The sequence below is a fragment of the Culex quinquefasciatus genome, chromosome 2, assembly GCF_015732765.1.
Source record: "Culex quinquefasciatus strain JHB chromosome 2, VPISU_Cqui_1.0_pri_paternal, whole genome shotgun sequence".
NCBI lineage: Eukaryota > Metazoa > Arthropoda > Insecta > Diptera > Culicidae > Culex > Culex quinquefasciatus.
The window spans coordinates 68,711,867-68,737,428 of NC_051862.1; the positions used below are offsets into that span (position 1 = coordinate 68,711,867).

At 36.4% G+C, this 25,562-nt stretch overlaps 1 protein-coding gene across 2 annotated transcripts in view; it reads left to right on the plus strand.

The window, feature by feature from the left end:
- The window catches only part of LOC6032402 (lissencephaly-1 homolog), a 103,657-nt gene extending 78,095 nt beyond the window's left edge, over window positions 1-25,562 (plus strand). For both annotated transcript variants that reach the window (XM_038256725.1, XM_038256726.1), the window contains exons 3-7: window positions 17,670-18,127; window positions 20,122-20,435; window positions 20,497-20,652; window positions 20,724-20,919; window positions 23,788-25,562. In XM_038256725.1, the coding sequence (XP_038112653.1) occupies window positions 17,670-18,127; window positions 20,122-20,435; window positions 20,497-20,652; window positions 20,724-20,919; window positions 23,788-23,861 (1,198 nt within the window). In that variant the 3' untranslated portion in view covers window positions 23,862-25,562. The remainder of the gene's footprint in view (window positions 1-17,669; window positions 18,128-20,121; window positions 20,436-20,496; window positions 20,653-20,723; window positions 20,920-23,787) is intronic.

The following is a 25,562-nucleotide window of genomic DNA, read 5'->3' on the forward strand; positions in this document are numbered from 1 at the left end:
ATAAATTTCTTATTTTAACTAGTTTCATTGGAAGTTCAAAAGAATAAACACTGAGGTTCTCCTCAGCTTTCTAAATAGTTTTTTTTTTATCATATTAAAGCCGTTTTTTTATTCCAAAAAATCTAACGTTCATTGAAAAACATTGTACAATTAGTTATTTCGAATTAATGGTAATACTGTTGAAAACCAAAAAAAAATCAAACTTTTTTGTCTGATTTTTTAAATTTCAAAACAAAAATATTACTAAATTTAATATACATCATTACAGTTATTATCAACATTAGGCAAAATATAAATAAATTTATTTAAAAAAAGATCCAAAACTTTTACACTTTTTTTTTAATTTGTAAAAACGTTAAAAAGGCTTTTTATTTAAAATGCTTCAATGCTTCTACAATGAATTCTTGATAGTTTACCTTCGATTTTACGTTTTTTTTTTAAATAAAAATATAATTTTCGGTTATTAAATTTTTTATTCCTCTCATTTTTTGGGGAAATTTCGAAGAGGGAAGGGCAAATTCGTCAAATAAAATAAAAATAAATTAAATATAGCCTGCAGAGTTTGTTTTATGTTTTTCTAGACAATTTTTTGTGTTTTTTGTGATTTTTAATCACTCACTTTTGATTATAGTATTTTACTAAGATTAAGTTAGGCCGTTGCAAATATTTTTTGAAGTTTATGTCCCTCGACTCTGGCCAAAGTCGAGGGGGGGGGGGCAAAAAAATCAAAAAGTATAAAAATTGAAATTACGAGCCATGGTTTCAACATTTTAATGAAAAAAGTGTTTTAAAATGCATTATACACCTGTCCAGTAGTTTTGCCATCATTAATTTTATTTTTTGCGAAAAATAAAATTTTTGCGATGCTGTACATTGGAATTTCAAAAATATTCAAATCATTTTTAAACAATTCCAAACATGCTAAATATGATTATTAATGCAGAAAAATGCTTTTTAGATTGTTTGCAGTTGATTAGACTTCTATTTTCATGGAAATTTTGAAGTTTTTTGGAAAAATATTTTTTTTTGCCCCCTGATTTTTCAAACCGATTTTGAAGGGGGGGGGGGGGCGACATAAACTTTGAAAAATATTTGCAACGGCCTTAAAACATTACCATTAAAGTTCAAGTAAATGTAAACACAAAAAAATCCGATTGTAAAATCGCATGCAAAAGCATGAACATCACCTCCCTTCAAAATAAACACTTGATATTACACACTGTTTGTACAATTTTTGCAAACACAAAAAAAAAGTTGCATCCCACGGGATTCAAACTCAGCACCAACAGTAAGGACTGGCGCCTTAGCCAACTCGGCCATCAGACCGATGAAAAACTGTAAGGATAAACGCATATATGAGCTTGACATTTCGGTCAAGTTGGTTTCCCATACTGATGGGCTACATATTTCAGGGTGTAAAATCACATAGAATTGCATAAACTAATGCAATATTTATTTTACACACAGGCCTTTTACACGCAGCAGCATTTAAAAATAGTCGAAGTTATTCATTTTTAAAAATAAGTGCCCAGTTAGAGAAAATTCTCTATATTTTGCGTAATATTGAATGTTTGACCCTTTTGAAATGTTAGTATTAATTAAAAAAAAAATGAAAGTATTATTTTCGAAAATATCGGAAAATTTTACGAATGTTTCATATTTTAACATTGGAAATCGGACTATTAGTTGCTGAGATATCGGTATTAGAAAATGTTGAACTGTTTGAGTGAGACTAAGAAAACATAAATTTTCCTGTTTTTAAACTTTTGCGAGGGATATTCCGCAACTCAGCAACTAAGGGCCGTATCAAAAAAACTAAATATAGAGAATTTTTTCGGCTTTTCACAAATATTTTTTTCAAAAGTGGGCAAACATGGGGACCATTTTTTAAAAATGAATAACTGCGACTATTTTCAAAAAAGTAACCTAAAAATGGGTATAACTTGAAAACGATGCACTTTATCAAAAGTACTAAAGTACTTTTTGATTGCAAATTCGATTTTACATCGAAAATGAAGTTGAAAAATTTGTGCTACCAATATTTCGATTTTTTTTTTTAATTAGTATTGATTCAAAAATTCATAACTCGGTCAAAGATTTTTTGCCCATTCTGGAAATATCTGAAAAGCTGGCATTTCATGTCCCCTAAAACATATCAGAAAAAAATAGTTTTAGTGACAAAAAGTGAAATTAAAAATCACAAATTTTTTTACCGTGTATCTTTTTTTTCAGTGTAGTCCTTACTAACAACTTTGCCGAAGACACCAAATCGATCAAAACATTCTTCAAAAGATACAGATTTTTTGAATTTTCATAGATCATTTTTGCATAGACAGCTGCCAAATTTGTAAGGAAAATTATATGGACAAACAAATGATGCAAAATGGCTTCTTTGGGCATTCCGAAGGCACAAAAAAAGTTTCAGCCAGATTAAAAACTACAAAAAAAAAATCGAATGACCGAAATCTCACAGAATCGCTCTATTTTCCAATTTGTTTGGCCTCCTCTCAACTTTGAGCTAAGTCGTGTAACACGAAATTATTTGAATTGCAATACATCATAATTTACCTGCAATCAAGTCCTCCACCAGCTCCCAGTATTGATAAGCGAGCCTCGTCCAGTTCCGCTCCGTCTGGTACTCATCCACGGCCATCTTCATGACGTAATTCGTGGCCCAGGACAGGTCGGTAAAATTATCCCGCAAATCCATCGTGGTCATGATTGTTAAACTATTTATTTTTACAACTTTAAAAAATTTCTTCACTAATTCTTCACCATAAAACTATTCGTATTTGGTTCGAGTGGGTTTTTTCCTACAACCAAAGTGTCACACCACGGCACGACAACAATCCTTGAAAGGCATCTAGGTCATCCTAGAAGTCACCAAACTGGTGCCACCGGTTCTAACCCGCTCTATGTGTGTTCTAGATCTCTCGAACTCGAACGCACTGCTTCATTCACAAACGGTCAAAGGACCAATCAATCACACACTTCAACATTCCACCATGTTCACTAACTTCTGTTCTGCTTTTTTTAATTGACTGTCACCGTTGCCGATCGAGTGTGAGGTCAGAATGGGAAGGATTCACTGCCGAGAACTCCGAACCGGACGAGCGTTGCTGGGACACTGAACTGTGCCCAGTTTGCTCGGTAAGATTTTTCCTCCAAGTGAACTCTCGAAGCCTCGGAACCGATTCCCAATCTAGAATAAACCTCAGCCTCAGCCCGCGATCTTGACTAGCAGCAGCATTCAGTAGGTCGATCTGCCGTCTCTTTCTGGCGCTGCGCATTTTTCCGAACAAACTGTAACTGATGGCACATTCAGTGTACACAAAAAAATGAAAGAAAACATAATTTTCAACGTCCGATCGACGCACACACGCTCGTGAATCCGTGGAGCTTTTTGCGGTTCCAAAGATCCGGTCTACAGCTAGAGCGAAACGACCAAGCGCGATCCGAAGGAGCGATAGAAAGGGAAAAAGCTCTTAAAAAGTGGTGTGTGTGTGTGTGTGTGCTGAACTCCCACCTCCTTGTTCCGAGCCGGCGACGACGGCGCGAAGATCGTGTCCTTGAAGAGCGGAAAGCTCCAACGCTTGAAAGCTCTCCTCAGCAGCGGGTTCGTGTCTAGTCCACCCGTTCAACTCTCTCGCAGAAGTTTCTCGTTGCTGGTTTGGTTTGGTTTGCATACGCGACTTGTTTTTACCGCGTGCCGTGATATCTCACTCTCTCAGGTTCAACAGTCGAAAAAGTGTTTTTCCACCCAGCAAGATCAGAAGCACGTTCTGGTAGATTGGTTTAATTTTCAAACGATCGGTTGAATTAACCCTTGACGCGCTCGGAGGATAAAAGTGTTTGTGTCGGGAAAATCATTTTTTTATAATTTGTTCGATTTATTACAAGCAAAAAAATGTGGTAGTATTCCATTTGGGAATGGAGACAGATTTTTTTTTTGTAAAAAGTATTGAGTAATTATACCTCAGTAACTGGTAAAATTTTAGGTACAATTACTCAAAAAGAGATAATACTGAAACAGTAACATTTTCACCCTTCCATAATTATTTTTCTTAACTTTGTGTACAGTTTTTTATTTAGTTTTTTTGATCTTACAAAAAAAAAGTTTTATAAATTGAAAGAAAAAATAGTACAAATATGGTTTCCACAAAAACCTGAAATGGATTTAATTTATCTTTTTTGATTTGGTTCAAACTTTGTGGCGACCAAAGAAGCCATGTTTTGTATGGATGAACCAATGACAACTCCATACAATTTTGGCAGCTGTCCATACAAAAATGGTGCGTAAATATTCGAGAATCTTTACCTCTAGAACTCAATCCCCCCTTTCGCTTCGATTTAAATAAATCGCCAAAAATATTTTTTTCAGGGGACCATCCATAAACCACGTGGGCACTTTTTTTTGGGATTCTTTAATCCCCCCCTCGTGGGCAATCGCCATACCCCCCCCCCCCCCGACCCTCTAAAGTGTCCACGTGGTTTATTGATGGTCCCCAAACAATTTTTGATCTTTAAAAACCATTGGTATGAAGAGCTTTTTAAATACTAGAAAATTTTGCCAATGTTTTAAAAAATGTCATTTTCAGGGGTCAACTTTGGCTGTGTTTTATACAAACATTTCCTATATTTTAAGTAAAAAGAAGTATGCAGGAATTTTTCTAGTGTCCCAGACTATGCCTCTTCCCATTTTTTCACAATTTAAATGATAATGGTGCCATTTTATAGCAGAAAATGTAAAAACAAACAAACAATTGAAAAAGTTACTATAAAAACATGAAAAAATAGATAGGCAAATTATAATTATTGGAGGTGGTACAATAGGCCAAATACTATCAAAAACAAACATAAACTAAACAAGATAAATGCAAATTAAAATACTAAAAATGAAACAAGAAAAACATAAAAGAAGAGAAGTAAAGTTTTTCGCAGAACAAATTTGCTCAAAATGACGGGAAAAATATAAATTTTCGAAAAAAAAATTGGGCAGTAGAGGGTTAACCTTTGAAGAGATTTTCTGATCGATTTGGTGTCTTAGGCAAAGTTGTAGATATTGATGAGTATTGAAATAAGTACAGTCTAGACTCGATTATTAGAAAGCCTCGATTATCCAAAGTTTCGATTATCCGAAGTTCGATTATCTGAAGGTTTGTATGAGACTTCGAATAATCGAATCACGAACAGTCTAGACTCGATTATTAGAAAGCCTCGATTATCCGAAGTTTCGATTTCGATTTCGATTTTTTTTTATTTTCTTCCTTTTAACATCAAATTCGAGTTTTGCGACCCCATTTTAGTCAAATTTTAATGGTTGATTGTCTGTAAAATAAAAAAAAAAGTTTTTTTTCAATATTTCATCACCGCCATTATGTCCGCCATCTTGGATTTGAAAATTCTGAATTACTTTAGAGTAGTTTAGGGGTCAAACTTAAGCTCAACTATCAAAAATAAGACAATGAAACAATTTTTTTCGTGATTCGATTATCCGAAGTGAAATTTTGCCAAGGCCTTCGGATAATCGAGTCTGGACTGTACAAGGATCATCCAAACATTTCCACATTTTCTAATGCCAATATCTCAGCAACTAATGATCAAATATTCAATATAGAAAAATGAAACATTTGTGAAATTTGTGTTATTCGATTTTTTTCAAATGCTAGATTAGGTATTTTTACTCAAATATACTTTGCATTGCTTTATTTTAACTAAGGCTAATTCAAAAATAAGAATTAAAAAAAATGTGGCCTGAAAATTGCGTCACCTTCATAGCTATTTTAATATTTTTCTGTCCATATTGATTTCATGTTTCATTAAATAAAGTAAATCTTTCCCAGTTCCTGAGGGGAACACCCTTGAAGAGTATCATCGGGGCCGGCATTTACAAAGCGGATTCAGTGGCAATTTCATTCTCAACTTAATATTAACATGTTAAGGTTAATGTTAACATTCCATAGGTCGCCTCCCTAAGGTGTTGTGATAAGGTCCAGTTTGTGACGATACACTACCTTCCCTTTACTAAGCAATTGAATCCAGAAGAGAAAACATCACCAGTTGTGTTGGTCCGAGCCGGGATTTGAACCCCGATCAGCCGCTTACTAGGCGGCTTACTTACTACTTAAATTAAATTATTTTGAAAGGAAACCTGTTTAAACTCTACATAAAAGATTCTAAAAAATTGATTATAATATTTCAGAATTTGATTGTCTTATACAAAGCTAGTCATAATTAAATTCATAATAAATTTTCGAGACAAAAACTCTTTACAGTCTGTTTAGCTAAGCCATGCAAAAGCTAAACAGACTGTAAAGAGTTTTTGTCTCGAAAATTTATTCTGAATTTAATTATGACTAGCTTTGTATAAGACAATCAAATTCTGAAATATTATAATCATTTTTTTAGAATCTTTTTTGATGATAAAAGCATGGCTTTCTTGAAACTCTGAAAATAAACATTTTAAAAAATATTTTGACTTATAAAAATAAAAATTAAAAAATTATGTTAATAAATTCAGTCTTTTTTAAATCATGAGATTGAAAAAGCACTCCAATATTTACTTATTATTTCAAATACATTAAAATTAAAGTGAGTCAGACAACAACAATTTTTCGAAATTTCGAAAGAACTTGGAAACAATACTAATGTATTGAAATCATTCAAAGAATTATAGTGTCTAATACCTTTCACAGATAATCAGACGTAAATTTAATAAATAACATTACTAGCAGTATGTGCATTCACAGATAGATAGCTCTAGTGAGGCGTTATCAATGAATTTTTGATAAAATGTTCAATGATTTACGTCTGTTTATCTGTGCTAGTAAATATATCTAAAAAATCACAAAAAATCAAAGGAAATCTCAATAGACGATGGCATAGAACTTGAGGGTTAAGCGCTTTGACGCTAGAACCAGCAGAGAGTTGATCACCGGGCTTTGCAACCGGTTCTCGCTACCCAAGATCACGATGACGCGAACGGTTAAGAGACCAAGACCGGTGTGTATCCGTACGAACCAAACCATGTTGCACTTGAATATTGGGGTTGGTTGCAACTGTGCAGCTGCTGCTTCGGTAATACAGAGGGGGATGAATGTTGTTGTTGTTGTTTTCGGAAAACGGGTGGTGGATTCATTTGCTGGAAAATGCAAAAGAAGTTCTAAGTGGGTCGCGCAAAAGAATTTTGCCCTTGGGGAGCTTGTGGGGGTAGGAGTGTAGACCGGTATGGAAAAGGTGTTTGTTTGTGAGCTGACATTTGAAATAAATTGTCACGACTTTGAATCCTTATGCTACCATGTTTGTACTGGCAGCCATACATGAAGTGAGTAGAGACATAAATGACATTTAATAAGATTTTCTCGTTAAGTTTCATCGTAGTTATGGAAAGCAACTTCGTATGCATTTTTGTACAATTTGTGTTAAACTAGAACTTTGCTCTATTACTCAACAAAATACTACAATTTGTTTCACCGTAATTGAAAAAAAAACACCAATAGTGCACTAAATCATACCTTAAGAACTAATCCCAAAGGTTAAACGGCACATAAAATTAGCCACACTGTTTGATCGACCTGTTAAGCAGATCTGGCAAAGCAAATCAACCACCGGCACGATCCTTCAATCACCACGCTTTTGCGGTTAAGATATTTTATTATTAATAAAACTGTGCTGTAATTATGCTCCACCCGGCAGAACCGAAGAACCGTTCGCGATCTCTGATCAAAAGCAAATCTGCGAGTTAGTCGATCTGACCCCCTGGGGTTGACTTCGACGCCATATAGTTTGCACTTGCGGCTGCATGCCTTTTAACGTGGAAAGAACCATTCTAGCGTAAATTAGTCTTAGTTTTATTTCGTTCCTCTCTGCTGTGAGGCACGAACCCCAATTCAAATACAGGAAATTAGTTTGAGCTGTCCTCGTCGCGACGGAGAAACGGACGTTTCTTCTAGAATAATTTTAATTATTTAAGACTTGGCAGAAAACTAGAATTAGTCATAGCCTCATGGCTTAAACCCCTGCCACAAATCAATTCACAAGTAAAACTGTCTTAGAATTTGGAGAGCATACAATCTTCCGGAAAGCTCGATGAACTCGAAAAGGACACTTTCTTGCGTAACTTCCCGGTGGGACAGCTCGTGGGCACCGACTCTAGGTCAGGACGGATCCTTGAAAGTTTGGCCGGAAATTCCCTTGTGGTTTTTAGTTTATGACGACGGCACGGGTGTCTCTCTCTCTCTCCCCTTCGGATGACCTCCGCATCGCCAGCGACAGCGACAACAATTCAGTTGTGTTGCTGAACTTGATCTCCGCATGGAGGTACCTCCTAAAGGTTGCATAAAAAGAAAGATAAGTGCAAAAGTGCACAAAACGAAAGCATAAAATGCCGAAACAAGCTAGCCGGACTTGGCACTGTGGTGGACTTTACACGTGAGAGAGATATAGGGCCACCGGTGAAGTTAATGACCGCAAATTACACCATCGAACCGATTGCCTTCGATTGTCAGATCTCTGGGCGGGAAGGTGTGAGAATTGCCTTTTTGCTTCTGGAGATTTGATATTGGAGATTTGCAGATTTTTCGACATCAACATCAACAATCGACTGACCTTGGAACAATCGAACATTATTACTTAGAAGTGGGTTGGATTGTTGCAAAATACTCCCAAGTTACACGTGTCGTTGCCGCAGGTGAATATAACACCCCTTCATAACATAATCGCTGGTTGTTGTGGCAAATTGTTATGTATCAAAAGTGTGAACCGTAAAGTACCCTAGGTGTTGAATATACCTTTAGAACGTAAGATAATTTAGCAAACGTTCCCTTTCATTCTTTTAAACGGGCCAAAAAATGAGCAAAATTGATGTTGTCACTTTTATAATGAGTTTCTTTTTCATCTTTATTTCATTTCAATTTCAAGTGCTGGATAAATAATTACATAATATCATAACATTTTTAACTGTTAAAAAATGGAGCGATTCTCTACGAAATCGGCCGATTTCGACTATTTTTATTTTCTGTTTTTCTTTCTTTCTTTTTTTATTTGGCTCAAACTTTGTTGGGGCCTTCCCTATCACCAATGAAACCATTTTGTGTAATTGTTTCACCCATACAAATCTCCATACAATTTTGGCAGCTGTTCATACGAATATGATACGAAATCGAAATTTTTTAACTTTTTAAGGAATTTTTAGATTGATCCAAATCTTCTGCAAAGTTGTAGGTATTGATGAGGACTGTTCAGAAATAATAGGTACACGGAAAAAAATTGGTGATTTTTTAAATAACTTTTTTTCATAAAAAAATAAATTTCCCAAAATCCGTACTCTTTAAAAAAAAATCATATGTTTTAGGGGACAAAACCCCGCATCTTTGAGGCCATTCAGAAGTAAGGACCAGCATTTTGCCGATGAGTTATATTTTTTTAAATAGTGATATTTGTAAAAAAGTCAAATCTTGTACTTATAATTTTTTGACCTAAAAAAGTACAATTCAAAGTTAAATTTTGTCAGAAAAATTCCCTTTTTTTTATTAGTGTCCATGATCATCCATTCCCGAAATTATTTTTATTTTCGAAAAGTTCAGAATATTTGCTATAAAAATATCTAAGAGACATTAAAGATTGGACCTTTGGACCTCTGGTTGCTGAGATACCAGCGGCTTAAAAAAAAGAAACAGGAAAATTGATGTTTTCTAAGTCTCAAGTCTTCGAAAACAATAATTGAAATTTTTTAAATCAAGACTAACATTTCAAAGGGACAAACATTCAATATAACCCTTTTTTGAAATGTTAGTCTTGATTTAAAAAAAAAATTGAAAACATTGTTTTCAAAAAGATCGGAAAATTTCACGAATGTTTCATATTTTAACATTAAAAATCTGACCATTAGTTGCTGAGATATCGACATTAGATAGTAGTGGGTTGTTTGGGTGCGACTTAAAAAACTGTTTGTCTGTCCTGTTTTCAAACTCAACTTTTCAACTTTTCAAAAAAAAAAAAATCAAAAGTTGGCAAACATGGGTACTAATTAAAAAACGTTACTTAATCCACCTTAAGGTAGTTGGTGCCTTCCTCTCATTCATGTTGTATTTTAGGTTGTATTTACAAATTAATTTAAGAGATTTTTTTAATTTTTTTAAATTTTTTCATTTAATTTTTCTATAATTATTGATTTTTCAGAACAGCAATTTTCAATTTTTTTTTACCAACTCTCCAAAATAAAGGAGAAAAGGGGGGGCTGTAATTGAATTTAAAAGTGCTAAAAGTTCCAACATTAGGTGCACGATGGAATTGCATGCTGTCCCCCTAGTCTTAGTAAACAATGTCTCATGAGTTGTATATTTCAGTAAAAAGTTCGTGTAAATCATTGTCGAGACAAAATGATGTATTCTGCAACATAATTAATACAGACTTTTTCCAGAAGAGACGCAGACACTGCTTAAGCAATGTGGCAACCAGGCGAGATGCATGCTCCGCGACTCTCGCGCGTAAGCAAAAAGACCCGGCCTTTGAGGTTATGCAAAAATCACCCTTTTTGTAGCTACAAAAAACTTTTTCTTGGCATAACTTTAAAAGTACTTCACTTAACAGAATAAAATTTAATAGGGTCTTAGGGAACCCCAAAACGAACAGAATAAGGCGGATCCGGCCAAAATCGGTTCAGCCAGTTCTGAGATAATCGTGTGGAAAAAAATCATGTCTACACACATCCCCACAGACATTTGTTCAGAATTTGATTCTGAGTCGATAGGTATACGTGAAGGTATATCTAGGAGTCGTATTTAAGAAGTTCATTTTTCGAGTGATTTTATAGCCTTGCCTCAGTGAGGTGAGGAAGGCAAAAATGAATAACTGAGACTATTAAAAAAAAGTTACCTAAAATGGCTATAACTTGAAAACAGTGCACTTTATGAAAATTTCACGAAAGTGCTTTTTGATTGCATATTAGATTTTACATCGAAAAATTAAGTTGAAATTTTTTTGCGGGCAGTATTTAATTTTTTTTAAATTAGTATTGATTCAAAAATTCATAACCCGACTAAACATTTTTTGCCCGCTCTGGAAATTTCTCAAAAGTTAGGATTTGATGTTCTCAGAAAAATATCAGAAAAAAAATGTGTTTTTTTGCAAATCAATAAGTGAAATTAAAAATCATCAGAAAAAAAATTTACCGTGTATAAATTTTTATCAGTGTAGTTCATATCCATACCTACAACTTTGACTTTGTTTCAGACGGATTTAAAAATATAAAAATTGAAAATAAAGAAAAAAGATCGATTTCTTGGAGAATTGCTCAATATTTATTTAAATTTTTGTACTTTTAAACTCTGGAATATTCGGTATAAAAATGTTTTCAAATAAATAGTTGTTTATGAATCTCACAAAAATAAGACCGATGCAAATATTTCTCAAAAACTTTAATTAAAATGTACCAGCCTAAAATGCATATGTATTTAATGTAAAAAAAAGAAAAAGTGGGGCAAGACAACCTTATGGGGCTATACGGTCACACGAGCAATTGTTCCTCTTGCCCCACGTTCCCCTAACTAAATTTCGCTTAATTATCATGAGATTGGGTAACCAGATCTTAAAGCTTCATGTCACGTTGAAAACCCTATCCACATAGTTCTATTTTTTCACCAAAGTTATTGAAAAAAATAGTACTTAAATCTAAAAACTATTACATAAATTAGAGTATCTTAACATAGTGACACAATCTTCAAGTTAGTAGTATTTCTGTAACCTATTTAACGATGCAGTTCAAGATGGATTCGGAGATTTTTAAGTGCTTCAAATTCTATGCCTTTATTGGTTACTTCGCAAGTCATGATTTATTCATGTTATTTGAAATTTTGTATTAAATCAACGCTGCACTAAACTGAAGATGCCGACATTTGAGTAACCGCGACACACCAGAGCTTATACCTCTATATCTCATTCTTCAACCTTGTGGTTTATCATAGAACTGCATCTTCACGCGAGAGTTCTACCCCCTTCGAGTAACATTTAATTCTAAGCAGTTTAGCACGGTTGCTTCATCGCTCCATGGTTGGTTACCTCTTAGAGTAGGGACACCACTTATTAGTAAAACAATCACGGCTCGCTTTATCGCTAACCGATCTTTTAATCCCTCTCCACTTTATTACTTTTAACGGTTCCCGCGCCTCAACCCCGGTGGAAAAACAATATTTAAATAGCCAATTCCAATCAATTGTGGGCCACTGAAGTGTACCTGGAGTTCCGAGAGGAAGGGGTGACCTTTGCAGCAACACCCCGGCCCGAATCCGGCCAATTCCAGCAGCTTTCAATTTCAATGTTCTCGAGCTCGTTTACAACTTTGGACTTGGACTCCCCCCTTCAGCAGGTGTTACGGTTGCGGAGGGAAAACCCGTTTTCTTCAGCACTAGTGACTAACATTTGTGTCTTAGATCCACTGAATCGAGAAAAACTGCAACTGCATTAGCCCAATGTGTACGATCGCACGGTCGTATAGTTCTATGACCGTCATCGGCGGTTCGCAACGCGCACAGTTGTGCAAGCTTCTCGGCGTGCAGCTATGATCTTCAAAATGCAGTTTAGCCTACCTGAAGTTCGAGCAGGGGTCCTAATAAATTCACCAGGCCGACCGGTTCCGCACATAGATTCCACGATTGGCCAAGGTCAGTACGGTTGCGGGTTTGAAGTGCAGCGACCCCGCAGGCTAATCTTGGCCGTTTGGAGAGCCAATTTGAAGCTGAACGAATCTTCGTGACGGAGAGCGCTGAAGGGTTCTTGGGCGATCGTATGGATTAAAGTGCGGTGATTGGGATCTGATTATGGTCGAGAATTGCGCACTACTGAACTAGTGACTGATAATTTTCAGGTTGAGAATGGTGGTGTGACGCGTGCAGTGAGGGGCTAAAGACCTTATTAAATTTGCGGTGTGAAATGGTTACGAGCTGTTGGGTAAAGACCGTGATCAGTTATTACACGAGGGGGAGCTTAAACTGAGGTTCGAACTACGGGTGCGCTTTGATTGATATGAATTGAAGCTGGTCAGAGGTTAGCAATTTATGACTTCATCAAGCCTAATAATTGTGTAGAGCCTCAGTTCTTACTATATTTAACAAGTATTGGCAACAATTATGATCTGTGAGTTCTTTAATTTGCATTTAGAAAAAAAGATCATCAGTTCTGTATTAAAAACTTTTTTTCAATATATCAATTGGAAGTTGTTAACAGGGTGGCCACTCAAGTCGGGAAATCGGGAAATCACTATTTCAATACAGCAATTCCCCACGAAAAAAAAATTCTGGGGGTTCCTTGGCCGAAATAATTAGACCCGTATTTTTTTATTTGGCCATTAGGGTGACCTACGCCGTGTTACGGTGGTCCGAAAAATGGCAATTTTCGTCGATTTTCGCAAAAACCACTTTTTTCAAAAAATCATATCTCCGCGCCATTTCATCCGATATTAGCTGTCCTAGACGCAAAAGAAAGGTGATTAGTTTGGCTATTTAGGAAAAATAGTAAGAAATTCCAAAAATCCAGCTTTACATCTGAAAAGGTCGAATGAAAACTTAAAATGCTGTTTTGAAGGTCTCGGGACCAAAGAGCCTATGTCTGAAAATATTTTTACCAGATTCCTCGGAAAATTTTACAAAAAATATCAAAAAATGGTGAAGTTATGTTTTCCATACTCTGAGATACGATTTTTTGAAAATAAAAACTGGGGTTTTCGACGCGCCACGTGCAAAAATGGAAAAATGACGAAAACGGGAAAAAATCGACTTTTTTCACTAAAACTGCGATAACTTAAAAATTTCAGCGATGACCTATACATGTTAGGGTACCAAAAGTTGCGTATTTTAGTTTTGAATTTAATTTTTGGAAAAAGTGTGGCAAATGGGCAGTATTCATGATTGCTGAGAGTCGCAGGACTCTCGCCCTTTGCTATTAGTAAGTATCCAGCAAAGCAAAGGGTATAGCATGCATTTAATACTGTCAACTCCCATTCGGCTGTGTTCTCGTCGCTGTCATGTTGTAAACTGGAGCCGAGGGAGGTCCTGTTGTGAATTCTAGTTGGAGGTGGTCCGAAGATCATTGAAGAAGGTAGAATTCGCCATCACCCAAGACACGAAGGCACGAAGGATAGACCATGTCTTGGGGGGTGAAAGGATGATAGGATTTAGTGATAATACCACAATTTTAATATTTGTCTTTCTCTCTTATTTCAGAGGATGCCTGTTCTGAGTTCTAAGTGTTGCAGAAGCCTTCCGCTCTACATAATGGAGCCTTCCTTCTATCATTTCCTGTATTTTGAAAAAGGTGATGCGCCGAATGTCGACATATAGTTTATCACACTTACTCCATACGGTGTGAGCGTGAAATGCTGTATGTTTGCAATTGGTGCATTGGCTATTTTCAAAACAGGCTAGATTTTTCCTATTATTTTAAGATAAAATTTAGTAAATCTATCCATCTATTTATTTTGCTTTTGCTATAACTTGTCCCTTACCTCACAAACTTTAACTACTCTATTCTTCAAACTTGGAATCGCAATACATTATTGTAAAAATGTAACAGTTGAAAAAAATTGGTAAGAAATTTGGGCATAACTGTTATTAATATGATTAAAGGTACGTTCAATCTGTTTTATTATATATATTAACTATTCTAGTTTGTTTGTCCTGTCCCATATTTCACAACTTCAGTTGTTATCTTGTAAACTTCTCGTTACAAGTTGGTAGTTCTGTCTAGTTGCAAAATAAGGTTTCTTTATTCTTTCTTTATGTGTTAGTATGTTATTCAATGTTCGATTTTATTTTACATTGTACTTATCCCATTTTTTCTCTTTTTCTCTTTCATGTACCTTGCGAGCATACGATGACCAAAAAAGTCATTGTATAAGCCAACACACGTGTATTTTTCACAAAGCCGCGAAACAGAACAAGTATTTTTATAAGTGCGTGAATAACAATCGGTCGTTGAAGCTCAAAAATGTGAGAACAATATCGCGCCGTGGTTCAGTGATAATAAGGCGAAGAAAGTAGACGACGATTCCGCATGAAGAATATAGCGGAAATTATGTGTTAATTGCACAATGGATGAAGGTTTGAAGTTGACACTATCAAAAGGGAATGGTAAGATGCAATAGTAATATTGCTAGGTTTGATAGTGTCAAAAGGTAAGATCAAGGAATAGGGATTATATGAAACTATATTGTCATAATTATTGTATTCACTGAAATATCTATCCGCTTTCTACCCCCAATGTGTCCTGCACTGGGGGTGCCTGGGGTAACTTCGAGTTGACCTGGGCCGCCCGAGGAATTATGTCGTAGGTGGTTCGTGTACTTCTCACTCACCTCTCCTCGCGGCAAGGTTTTCCGTAGGTCTACACTCGAACATGCAACATGGGACAGCATGAATCTTCAGCTGAAGCCGGACGAATGTATTCCGAAATTACAGAATTACAGAATTTAATTTTTGGAAAAAGTGGTTTTTGCGAAAATTGACGAAAATTGCTATTTTTCGAACCACCCTAACACGGCGTAGGTCACCCTAATGGCCAAACAAAAAAATACGGGTCTAATTATTTCGGCCAAGGATCCCCCAGAAAAATTTTGAGCCCGATCGGAGAACTTTTTTTTCGAATCATACTGTTTTCGTGGAGAATTGCTGAATATATTTGAGTATGGAAAAGCTGTTTAAGGCATTCAAAATCTTAATGAATATTGGAGTCTTTGACACAGATTTTCATAATATTTTTTTATGAATTACATGATCGCTATTAATTTTTGTTCATCAAAATTAAAACCTAATATAAAAAGCGAGCCTAATGGCCAGCTTAGAATTGTGATTCTATTTAATTTTGTCACATAATTGAATATTTGAAAACAGATTCCAACTTGAGTTTGGCAATGGTTTTTTTTTTTTTTTTTGTAAATATTTTTAATTGTTTAAGTTAATTCATTATGTAATTTATAATATGTTTTTTTTCCAAATGTTGCCCTTGAACTTTTTGTTGAGAGTATGGGTAAATTACCTACCATAGATAAAGCTTGATTTTCAGTTTTCGGAAAACTTAAATATCGAATAAAATCCAAAATTGAAAAACTTTTTTACATTTTGAAAACATAAAGAAAATATTGAAATTGCAAAAAATAAATAATCCAAGAAATTTTGAGTTATTGCAAAATTTTTTAAAAAAATTGTCTCTTCAAACATTTTGCTTAAAATAAGTGGGAAAACATAAAATCATATCAAACTGAATTTTCATTGACAAAAAGGTAAAAACTGGCATGGCAACTAAATAAATAAAAAAAAATCAATATCAAAAATTATAAAATTAAAAAGAGAACTTCGCAAATACATTTTTTTATGAATTCCTTGACATTTTTCTAAATCCTTTTAATGAATAATAACAGCAATTACGTTTTAATCATTTGATTTAAAATGATGATGAAGTTTAAAAATAATAGGAACGATATTTGAGGTTCAGTTATTTTTAACTTTTTGTCATTTCCAGTTGAAACGAAGTATCAAAAACTATATGTTTGCCAATTTAAAAAATAACATGGAAGTTATAAGTTTTGTTGAACTTTCGATTATTTTTTCAAAGACTTATTGTTTATGTTTCTACTTTGACTCTGACTCATAATAATGAAATTACATTTTTGAAGTTTTGTTTTATTTGTTGTTTAGTTTCTGTATTTACAAAAAAAGCCTGTATTTGGTTTTTTTTTATTCATTGAGTTTTTTTTTCGGTGGCTAATATTGACTTTTCCTATAGAAAGTTTTTTGTTTGAAATCATTCTTTAAATAAGAAATGCCAATTATTTGAGCATTCTGGAAAAAAGTCGGGAATTTGAAAATAGATTTTGAGTGGTCACCCTGTGTTAATGTTTCCCCTCGAGTTGAGCCTGCGCAGAAATTATGTTGGTCGGTGTAATCAACTGAAATTTTACAGCAATTTGTACTCCACCAATGTCAATGCCCTGTGCAACGCACATGATATCTCGATCGACTGAGATCGATGCTAATTACGACGAAAGGGCTAATTTTTGACCAAACAAGTTCGAACTTTACCTTCACCACACGCACACGTAGTTCGCTCAAGAACCCGTTCAACGCCGCGCCAATCAGTGATAAACGATGGTGAAATTCCAACGCACCAATTGCAACATACCACAGTTTTAGGACCAACGCAGTAGCTAAAAATGCTAATTAGAGCAGTTTAGTTACTCAGAAATAGATATGACCTCTAGGTTCTTTGGTTCCAGCTGATGAAGCTGGAAGTATTGACGATCGTGTCGAATTACGATTATGGACATCAACCTGTCGTCAGCGAATTCGCACTAATTTTTTTTCTCGTTTTTCCTCTTGTCCAACTTGACCGTTGTGACTCGGCGCAAGGTTACGGTTAAGGTTTATTGCCGAGGGAAAAATTTTCGTACACGGTTTGTGTCCTCTGGTTGAACTACATACTTTTGTTGGTGATTATGTACCTGCGAGCGCGCGCGTCTCAAGAGCCTTAATTAAGCGGTCGTTAAAATCTGTAACAACCAACGTCACTGACGCGGAAAGCGATCACGCCGATGCAATATATCATTCGAACCTCTTGGACCTTTAAAAAAAAACGACTGAAATGCACATTTTTAATTCCGATTTCTTTATTTCCTCCCACAGTAACCAAGCGATTGCCGACTACCTGGGAAGCAATGGATACACAGACGCCCTGGAGGCCTTCCGGAAGGAGGCGGACATGCCGAACGAGATCGAGCGCAAGTACGGTGGCCTGCTGGAGAAAAAGTGGACCTCGGTGATACGGTTACAGAAGAAGGTGATGGAGCTGGAGGCGAAACTGTCCGAGGCGGAGAAGGAGGTCATCGAGGGAGCACCCACAAAGGCGAAGCGCACACCGACGGACTGGATCCCGCGGCCGCCGGAAAAGTTCACCCTCGCCGGCCACCGGGCCACAGTGACGCGCGTCGTCTTTCATCCCGTGTTCAGTATGATGGTGTCGGCGTCCGAGGACGCCACCATCAAGATCTGGGACTTTGAGACGGGCGAGTACGAGCGGACGCTCAAGGGGCACACCGATTCCGTGCAAGATCTGGCGTTCGACTCACAGGGAAAAGTGTTAGGTGAGTTTCACCGTTGGTTAGTTCGTCCCCGTTTGAGTCATCCTTCCTAGTGGGGTTCTGCAACTCTGGAGTGACCTTTCCGGGTTATTCAGATCTAGAAGTAGGATAAAGTAAAGAATAATTAAATATCTAATTCAATAAGAAAATTTGGTTAAAACTCATCTAAATTGTCTAAAAGTTGCCAAGAACCCATTTTTAATTTTGGCAAAGAATAACTTTTCAAACTGTCAACCAAACAACCAAAAGTTGCGCAACGCCTACCGCGACCGAAGCTCCGCCCTCGGCCAAACTTCGCTTGCGCGAGCCGAGCCGAACGCCAAACAAGCCAGTCGTGCGCATGCGCGTAGCAACCGTAGCAACCCGACAACGTAGCAACCGTAGCGATAAACAACGCGAAAAGTTATAAATAGGGGTGGCTACCCAGCAACCGGCAATTGAGTCCAACTGATCATCATGAACGGAGGTATGCTGCTCAATTTTTTCCGAATAATTTTTCGGTCTTTTTTTCAGGCCCAAATGGACTCCAATTTCACTCCGGACCAAGTTCCGGATGTAGAAATGTCAAATTTAAGGAATAATTACCTCGATGTGGCCACTGAGGCCACCGTTCAAGAATGGTTCGGAATGATAAACGAAATTCGCCGGAATTCGGTGCTTCCGGGCCCGAGATCGCTTGCGGAACTAGCTTTCGCGGCGATTTCGGTCCCGGAACCACTGGCAGGTATCAGAATTCGTATTTTTGAACCATCTGTGGTGTTTCCGGGACCGCGATCGCTGGCGGAATTAGCCTACGATGCGATCCCGGTTCCGGAATCATCGTCGGATAACTTGAGCAACTTTTTCGAACAATCTGCGGTGGGTCTGGCAACGGATCCACTGGCAGTTCCAAATTCAATGTGTAATTATTTTAGTTCAAATTTTTCGGACGAATCTGTGGTGGATCCGACTTCGTCGGGTTCGCTATCGAATAATCAAATTCAAAGTGTTATTATTGATTTGGAACCAACTGCGGCAGTTTCCAATACGGAATTGCCAGCAGAACCAAATTTCAAAGTTAATGTAGATTGTAAATATTTTTGGTGTTACGCTTGTCGCAGTCCCAGGAACAGTTTACCCTGGACCTTGAGACTGCGATATTCAAAATTTTCAATGATTTCTAGATATTTTTCTTTTATTTTCGTTTGTATTTTAGTTGCGTTTTTGTTTGTTTTTAGTTTCTTTTAGTTAAATTTTCCTTTCTTTCTATTTTTCAAGTAGTTTGATTTTGGACCAACTTCAAAATTTTGCAGTGAACTTTTAGTGTGTAGAAGCGACCTGAGTACAGTTTGTTTGGATATTTGATCGATCTTTCACCTTAATTTCTGCATATTAATACGATCTTTGAAATTTTTTTGGAAAAAGTTCAAGCAAATTGGTAGATTTTCTTTTTTGCTTCAAAAAACAACCAATTTTGAATTCCTTCTGTATGGTGTGAAACCCATATCAGACTATAAACGAAAATTTCAATCAAAATTTAGTTTGTTTAATTTTCTGTGCGGTGTGAAACCCGTTATCAGACTGTAAACGATTCCTTTTGGATTTTGCAAAAAAGAAAATCAACCAAGTTAGCTTGAAACCAAAATTTAAAATTTTCGTATTGTTATGTGAAAATTAAGGTGAAAAATCGGCCTTCAAAATTTGTTAGGACTCTTTTTAGTAAGGAGTCCACACCAGAAAGCTCCCCTTTTAGTTAAGTGTTGAGCTTTTTGGTGTGGGGGTGTGTGGTGGGCCAGTGCTCAGGTCGCGAAGCGATTTCGCTTCGTTTTTTTTGTAGAAGTTTAAAGCTTTAATAAAACAAATTTTAAAAAACAATCTCAAGAATTTCTAATAATAATTTGATAAATTTGATTTTAGACACACCTGGAAGGGATGACTCATCTTCAATAGTTACATTAGTGCATTCCTGATAAAACAAAAAATCTAAAAAAACTTCCATTTCCCTTTGTATTCACCAGCCTCCTGCAGTTCAGACCTCTCGATCAAGCTGTGGGACTTCCAGCAGACGTACGAGTGCATCAAAACCATGCACGGCCACGACCACAACGTGTCGTCCGTCTCGTTCGTCCCGGCCGGCGACTACCTGCTGTCGGCGTCCCGCGACAAAACCATCAAAATGTGGGAGGTGGCCACCGGGTACTGCGTGAAAACGTTCACCGGGCACCGCGAGTGGGTCCGGATGGTGCGCGTCAACGTGGACGGCTCGCTGATGGCGTCCTGCTCAAACGACCACTCCGTGCGGGTATGGCAGACCAACTCCAAGGAGTGCAAGGTGGGTGTCGAACGCTTCATGGGCTAGAATTGGAAAATCAAATTTTCTTCATTACTTGCAGGCCGAACTGCGAGAGCACGAAAACACCGTCGAGTGCATTGCCTGGGCACCGGAATCGGCCACGGCGGCCATCAACGAGGCAGCTGGGGCGGACAACAAAAAGGGAGCCCACCAGGGACCGTTCCTAGCGTCGGGATCCAGAGATAAGACGATTAGGGTGAGTTGAGCCACCTTCAAACATTTGATTCGTTCTAAATTCTAACGATTGCTCCTCCTTTCAATTCGCAGATCTGGGACGTCAGCTCCGGGCTGTGTCTGTTCACGCTCGCCGGCCATGACAACTGGGTCCGGGGCATCGTGTTCCATCCTGGCGGCAAGTACATGATTTCCGCCAGCGATGACAAAACGTTGCGCGTCTGGGACCTGCGCAACAAGCGCTGTATGAAGACCCTGTACGCGCACCAGCACTTCTGCACCTCGCTCGGTGAGTACTGAAGAACTGCACAGATTTATGTTGTTATAAAGTTACCATGCAATTCTGAGTTTCTTTTTTATTTTATCTGAAAAGAATTCGGTCCTAAACTCAAGCTAAAATTGGTGATCTCAACTAAAAACTAAAAACTAAAAACTAAAAACTAAATCTAATCTAATCTAATCTAATCAGACCCTAGCGCAGCCAATCTTTCGAAGGGATCCTGGAGAGTGCCTTAGGTTAGATGACGCCTAGCACTCTTCTTGTCATTTATTAACATTTGTAGTGCGCCATTGCATTATAATGCATTGAAACATCACAAGCGTTAAAGCGGCCAGGCCTACTGCGTAAAGCCGTATCGCAGAGATGACTCGTAATTGGGTTGAGTTTGAGCACAGAGTGTTCGAACAACAACACAATTCTGAATCGACAGGGGAGGAAGAAGCGTGGGGACACACCACCATACGCTCCGAGATTTGGTTGTATTCGTTGGGAGCACCATGCTAAGAAGGTTTGGTACTCCGGGACCCTCTGGGATGGGACATTGTATTTCCACGAATGCCCTGGACACTATTTGCCGTGGTTATAGCGCCACAACCCGCTCTCTGTAACAGTATTCCTAATTCCAGTCCACGCTCACCAAGTCGTCATGGCCTAGTGGTTAGCATTTTTGCTTACCAATCCAAAGGACGGGGGATCGAACCCCGCCTCGAGCGACTTTGATTTTTCGTTCATATTCATCATTTCAAATTTATGTATTCTTAACTTTCTCGTTGGGAGCAGATGGGAATCGAACCCAGAACCATTCGCTTACAAAGCGAACACCGTAACCAGTCAGCCACGGCCGCTCCCTAAAAACTAAAAACTAAAAACTAAAAAACTAAAAACTAAAAACTAAAAACTAAAAACTAAAAACTAAAAACTAAAAACTAAAAACTAAAAACTAAAAACTAAAAACACAAAAACACAAAAACATAAACACAAAATACAAAAATACAAAAATACAAAAATACAAAAATACAAAAATACAAAAATACAAAAATACAAAAATACAAAAATACAAAAATACAAAAATACAAAAATACAAAAATACAAAAAAAAACAAAAATACAAAAATACAAAAATACAAAAATACAAAAATACAAAAATACAAAAATACAAAAATACAAAAATACAAAAATACAAAAATACAAAAATACAAAAATACAAAAATACAAAATACAAAATACAAAATACAAAAATACAAAAATACAAAAATACAAAAATACAAAAATACAAAATACAAAATACAAAAATACAAAAATACAAAATACAAAAATACAAAATACAAAAATACAAAAATACAAAAATACAAAAATACAAAATACAAAAATACAAAATACAAAAATACAAAATAAAAATACAAAAATACAAAATACAAAAATACAAAAATACAAAAATACAAAAATACAAAAATACAAAAATACAAAATACAAAAATACAAAATACAAAAATACAAAATACAAAAATACAAAAATACAAAATACAAAAATACAAAAATACAAAAATACAAAATACAAAAATACAAAATACAAAATACAAAAATACAAAAATACAAAAATACAAAAATACAAAAATACAAAAATACAAAAATACAAAAATACAAAAATACAAAATACAAAATACAAAAATACAAAAATACAAAAATACAAAAATACAAAAATACAAAAATACAAAAATACAAAAATACAAAAATACAAAATACAAAAATACAAAAATACAAAAATACAAAAATACAAAAATACAAAAATACAAAAATACAAAATTCAAAAATTCAAAAATTCAAAAATTCAAAATACAAAAATACAAAATGCAAAAATACAAAAATACAAAAATACAAAAATACAAAAATACAAAAATACAAAAATACAAAAATACAAAAATACAAAAATACAAAAATACAAAAATACAAAAATACAAAAATACAAAAATACAAAAATACAAAAATACAAAAATACAAAAACACTAAAACATTAAATGACAGCTTTTTGTCTAATGACCACTACGCGATTTTGACATTTCAAGCAAGCGTAACGCCGTTACCATATGTAACTATTCATAACGGCTTCTACGTTGAAAGGCCTGGATATGATGATGCCAGTATTTTTTTCCTAATCTACTTTTAGTTAAAACAAATTTATTCTTCGTAACAGTTTCAATTACAAAACTCAAATAGAAGCGCAAAATGAACAACTTGTACCAGTTCGTCAATAAAATTAAAAAAAAAATAAACAAGACAAAACTAAACAAAACTTTAAATCAATAAAAATAATCAAAAGATCATTTTTTAAATAACAGTCCACCCTCAATAAGCAACAACCACCACAAGCTTGAGCCACTTTTGTGAAATTTTGTTGAAATTAAAAGGCAATTTTTCTCTTAACCTTCCTTCCTTTAAAGACTTGTTTAGGCAGTTTCCCTAGGATTCCATCAGTTAGAGTTATTTTTAGCAAAGATCCAGCTTAACCGTAAAAATAAGCCCTTCTCATAGCAGCGCCACTTGGAAGGCACTCCGGCGGATAAGATTGTAAAATTTTGGAAAACAAATCGCTACTCAAGTGTACAGCTTGCTTGTTATTATAGTTCGTGCGTTTGTTTGTGTCGAGGATTGCAACCCGATCTCAAACTCAAACCTACATGGTATCGCAGCTTGGAAGGCATACCGACGGGTTTTCGGGAATTAAACACGATTTCGGAAGTCCTCCACGTCGCAAGCTTAAGCGCAATACTTTTGTTCATATTTCTCAGAATTGTACAGTAACTTATATAAATTAATTTTGAGAAAAATCCTATATTTTGCAAAACTTAATTAACGTGTCATTTTTTCGTTTGCCTTTCCAGATATGCATAAATCTCACCCGTACGTCATATCGGGCAGCGTGGACACGACGGTCAAGGTTTGGGAGTGTCGCTAAGCGGCGACGCCACGGTTCCGCAAGCCGTCTCGCTTTCAATTGTTCTTTTTTTGTACTACTACTACTAACTCAATAGTGATTGGAGTGGAGTGTGTGAAACAGGCAAACACCCGAGCGCGCGCGCACGCACGCCGCAAGGGAAGACGAACAGCAGAACGCCGCCGGAAGTGGCAGCGTGGAATGTTGTTGTTGCAGCAGCAGCAACTGAACAGCAGAGGTATCTCTATTTCAGTAACTAAAAGTTCTACAAAACATACGCAAGCAAAATGCAAAACAAACACACACACACTAACATTCTACAAACACAATACACAGAAGAAAGAAAAAACACATTACATATGGATAACCAAGCTAAGATTTACAATTGTACCAGTAACAGGCAAGCAAAAAGAACACTCAAAAATTAATCTCCTTCTTTTAATGAAATCAGCATTGATAGCAAACAAAACAAGTTTCCATAGTTTGAACCTTAAACTACCCACACCACAGTCAACATAAAAACAACAACAAACAACAGCAGCAACATACTGATTATAGCGATGCAAGCATGCAAAAATTTACAACAACAAAAAAATACATATTATCATATTCTATTCTTATAATTACCTATTCTTAGAAAGTAGTAGAAACTATATTGGGAAAATCAAGCAAACAAAAAAACAAACGCAGATGAAGCAAAAAACATGATTTTGGACGGAGCGAGCGCGGGCTTGCGCGGCCACGCGGCCGCAATCGATGAAGGGGAACGCCTGACCTGAACGACCAAGACGACTGAGTACGATCACCGCCAACGCAACGCCTACGAACGAAAAAGAAAACGATTTGCAAAATGTGACGAAACTGTTTGCGTTCGATTATTGTTGTTCTCTCTTATCGTGCGCACAAGCAGCCAAAAGCAGCTCGTTCGGTTCGAAGGTCTCGAGGGTCTTTCCGCGTCTGGGGGTCGTTGAAAATGGGGACAGAACATCGTCCGGAGGTCCAGAATTGGTGCGTTTTTGCGGGTTTCGTTCTAGTACTGCAAAGAGAGACAATTTCTTTCTTGGACAGGTTCGGAGAGATTCTGTCGGCGAGAGGATGCTTACAGTGCAGTACTAGAGCAAACCCAAATGTTTCATCTCGCTCAGTAGTAGTACTAGATTGGCGTGACGTGTCGCATACCGTGTATGCTGCACTAGCTCACCAAACTGCTCAATATCAGCGTTAAGATTTTGGAACTGTAGCACAACGCGACATCGAAATGCAATTTTTTTGGATAACTAGGGAGTAAAGTTGTGTTCAATCTAGTACCGCAACGAGGTTAGGAAAAATGCACATTTTGTAGCTAATTTTATTGAATTTTCCAAATTAATTTTTTTCCGTGTTTTCTCTCACTGTCTGCGCTCTGCTCGGAACAAAAGTTACGCCAGAGCGCAACGCGTGAGAGAAGACGAGCGAAAATGTGTCGGAAAGAGAGAGAACCTTTCTCTTTTCTCTTTACAAACTGCCTGCTTTTTGGGAGCTGCTGCTCAAACATTCTACTGGATTTGCGCAAATGATTCTCTTATTTTGCGCGCGCGTGCGCGAGTTGTTTCATTCCCGTGTAAATATAACAAATTAAAATCAGGAAGAATGTCGTAGCTCGATTGCGAGAGTAATTTTTACCACACACTCACATTTACAAACACACAAATATTAGTGAATTATTTTTTACAATCACAAAAA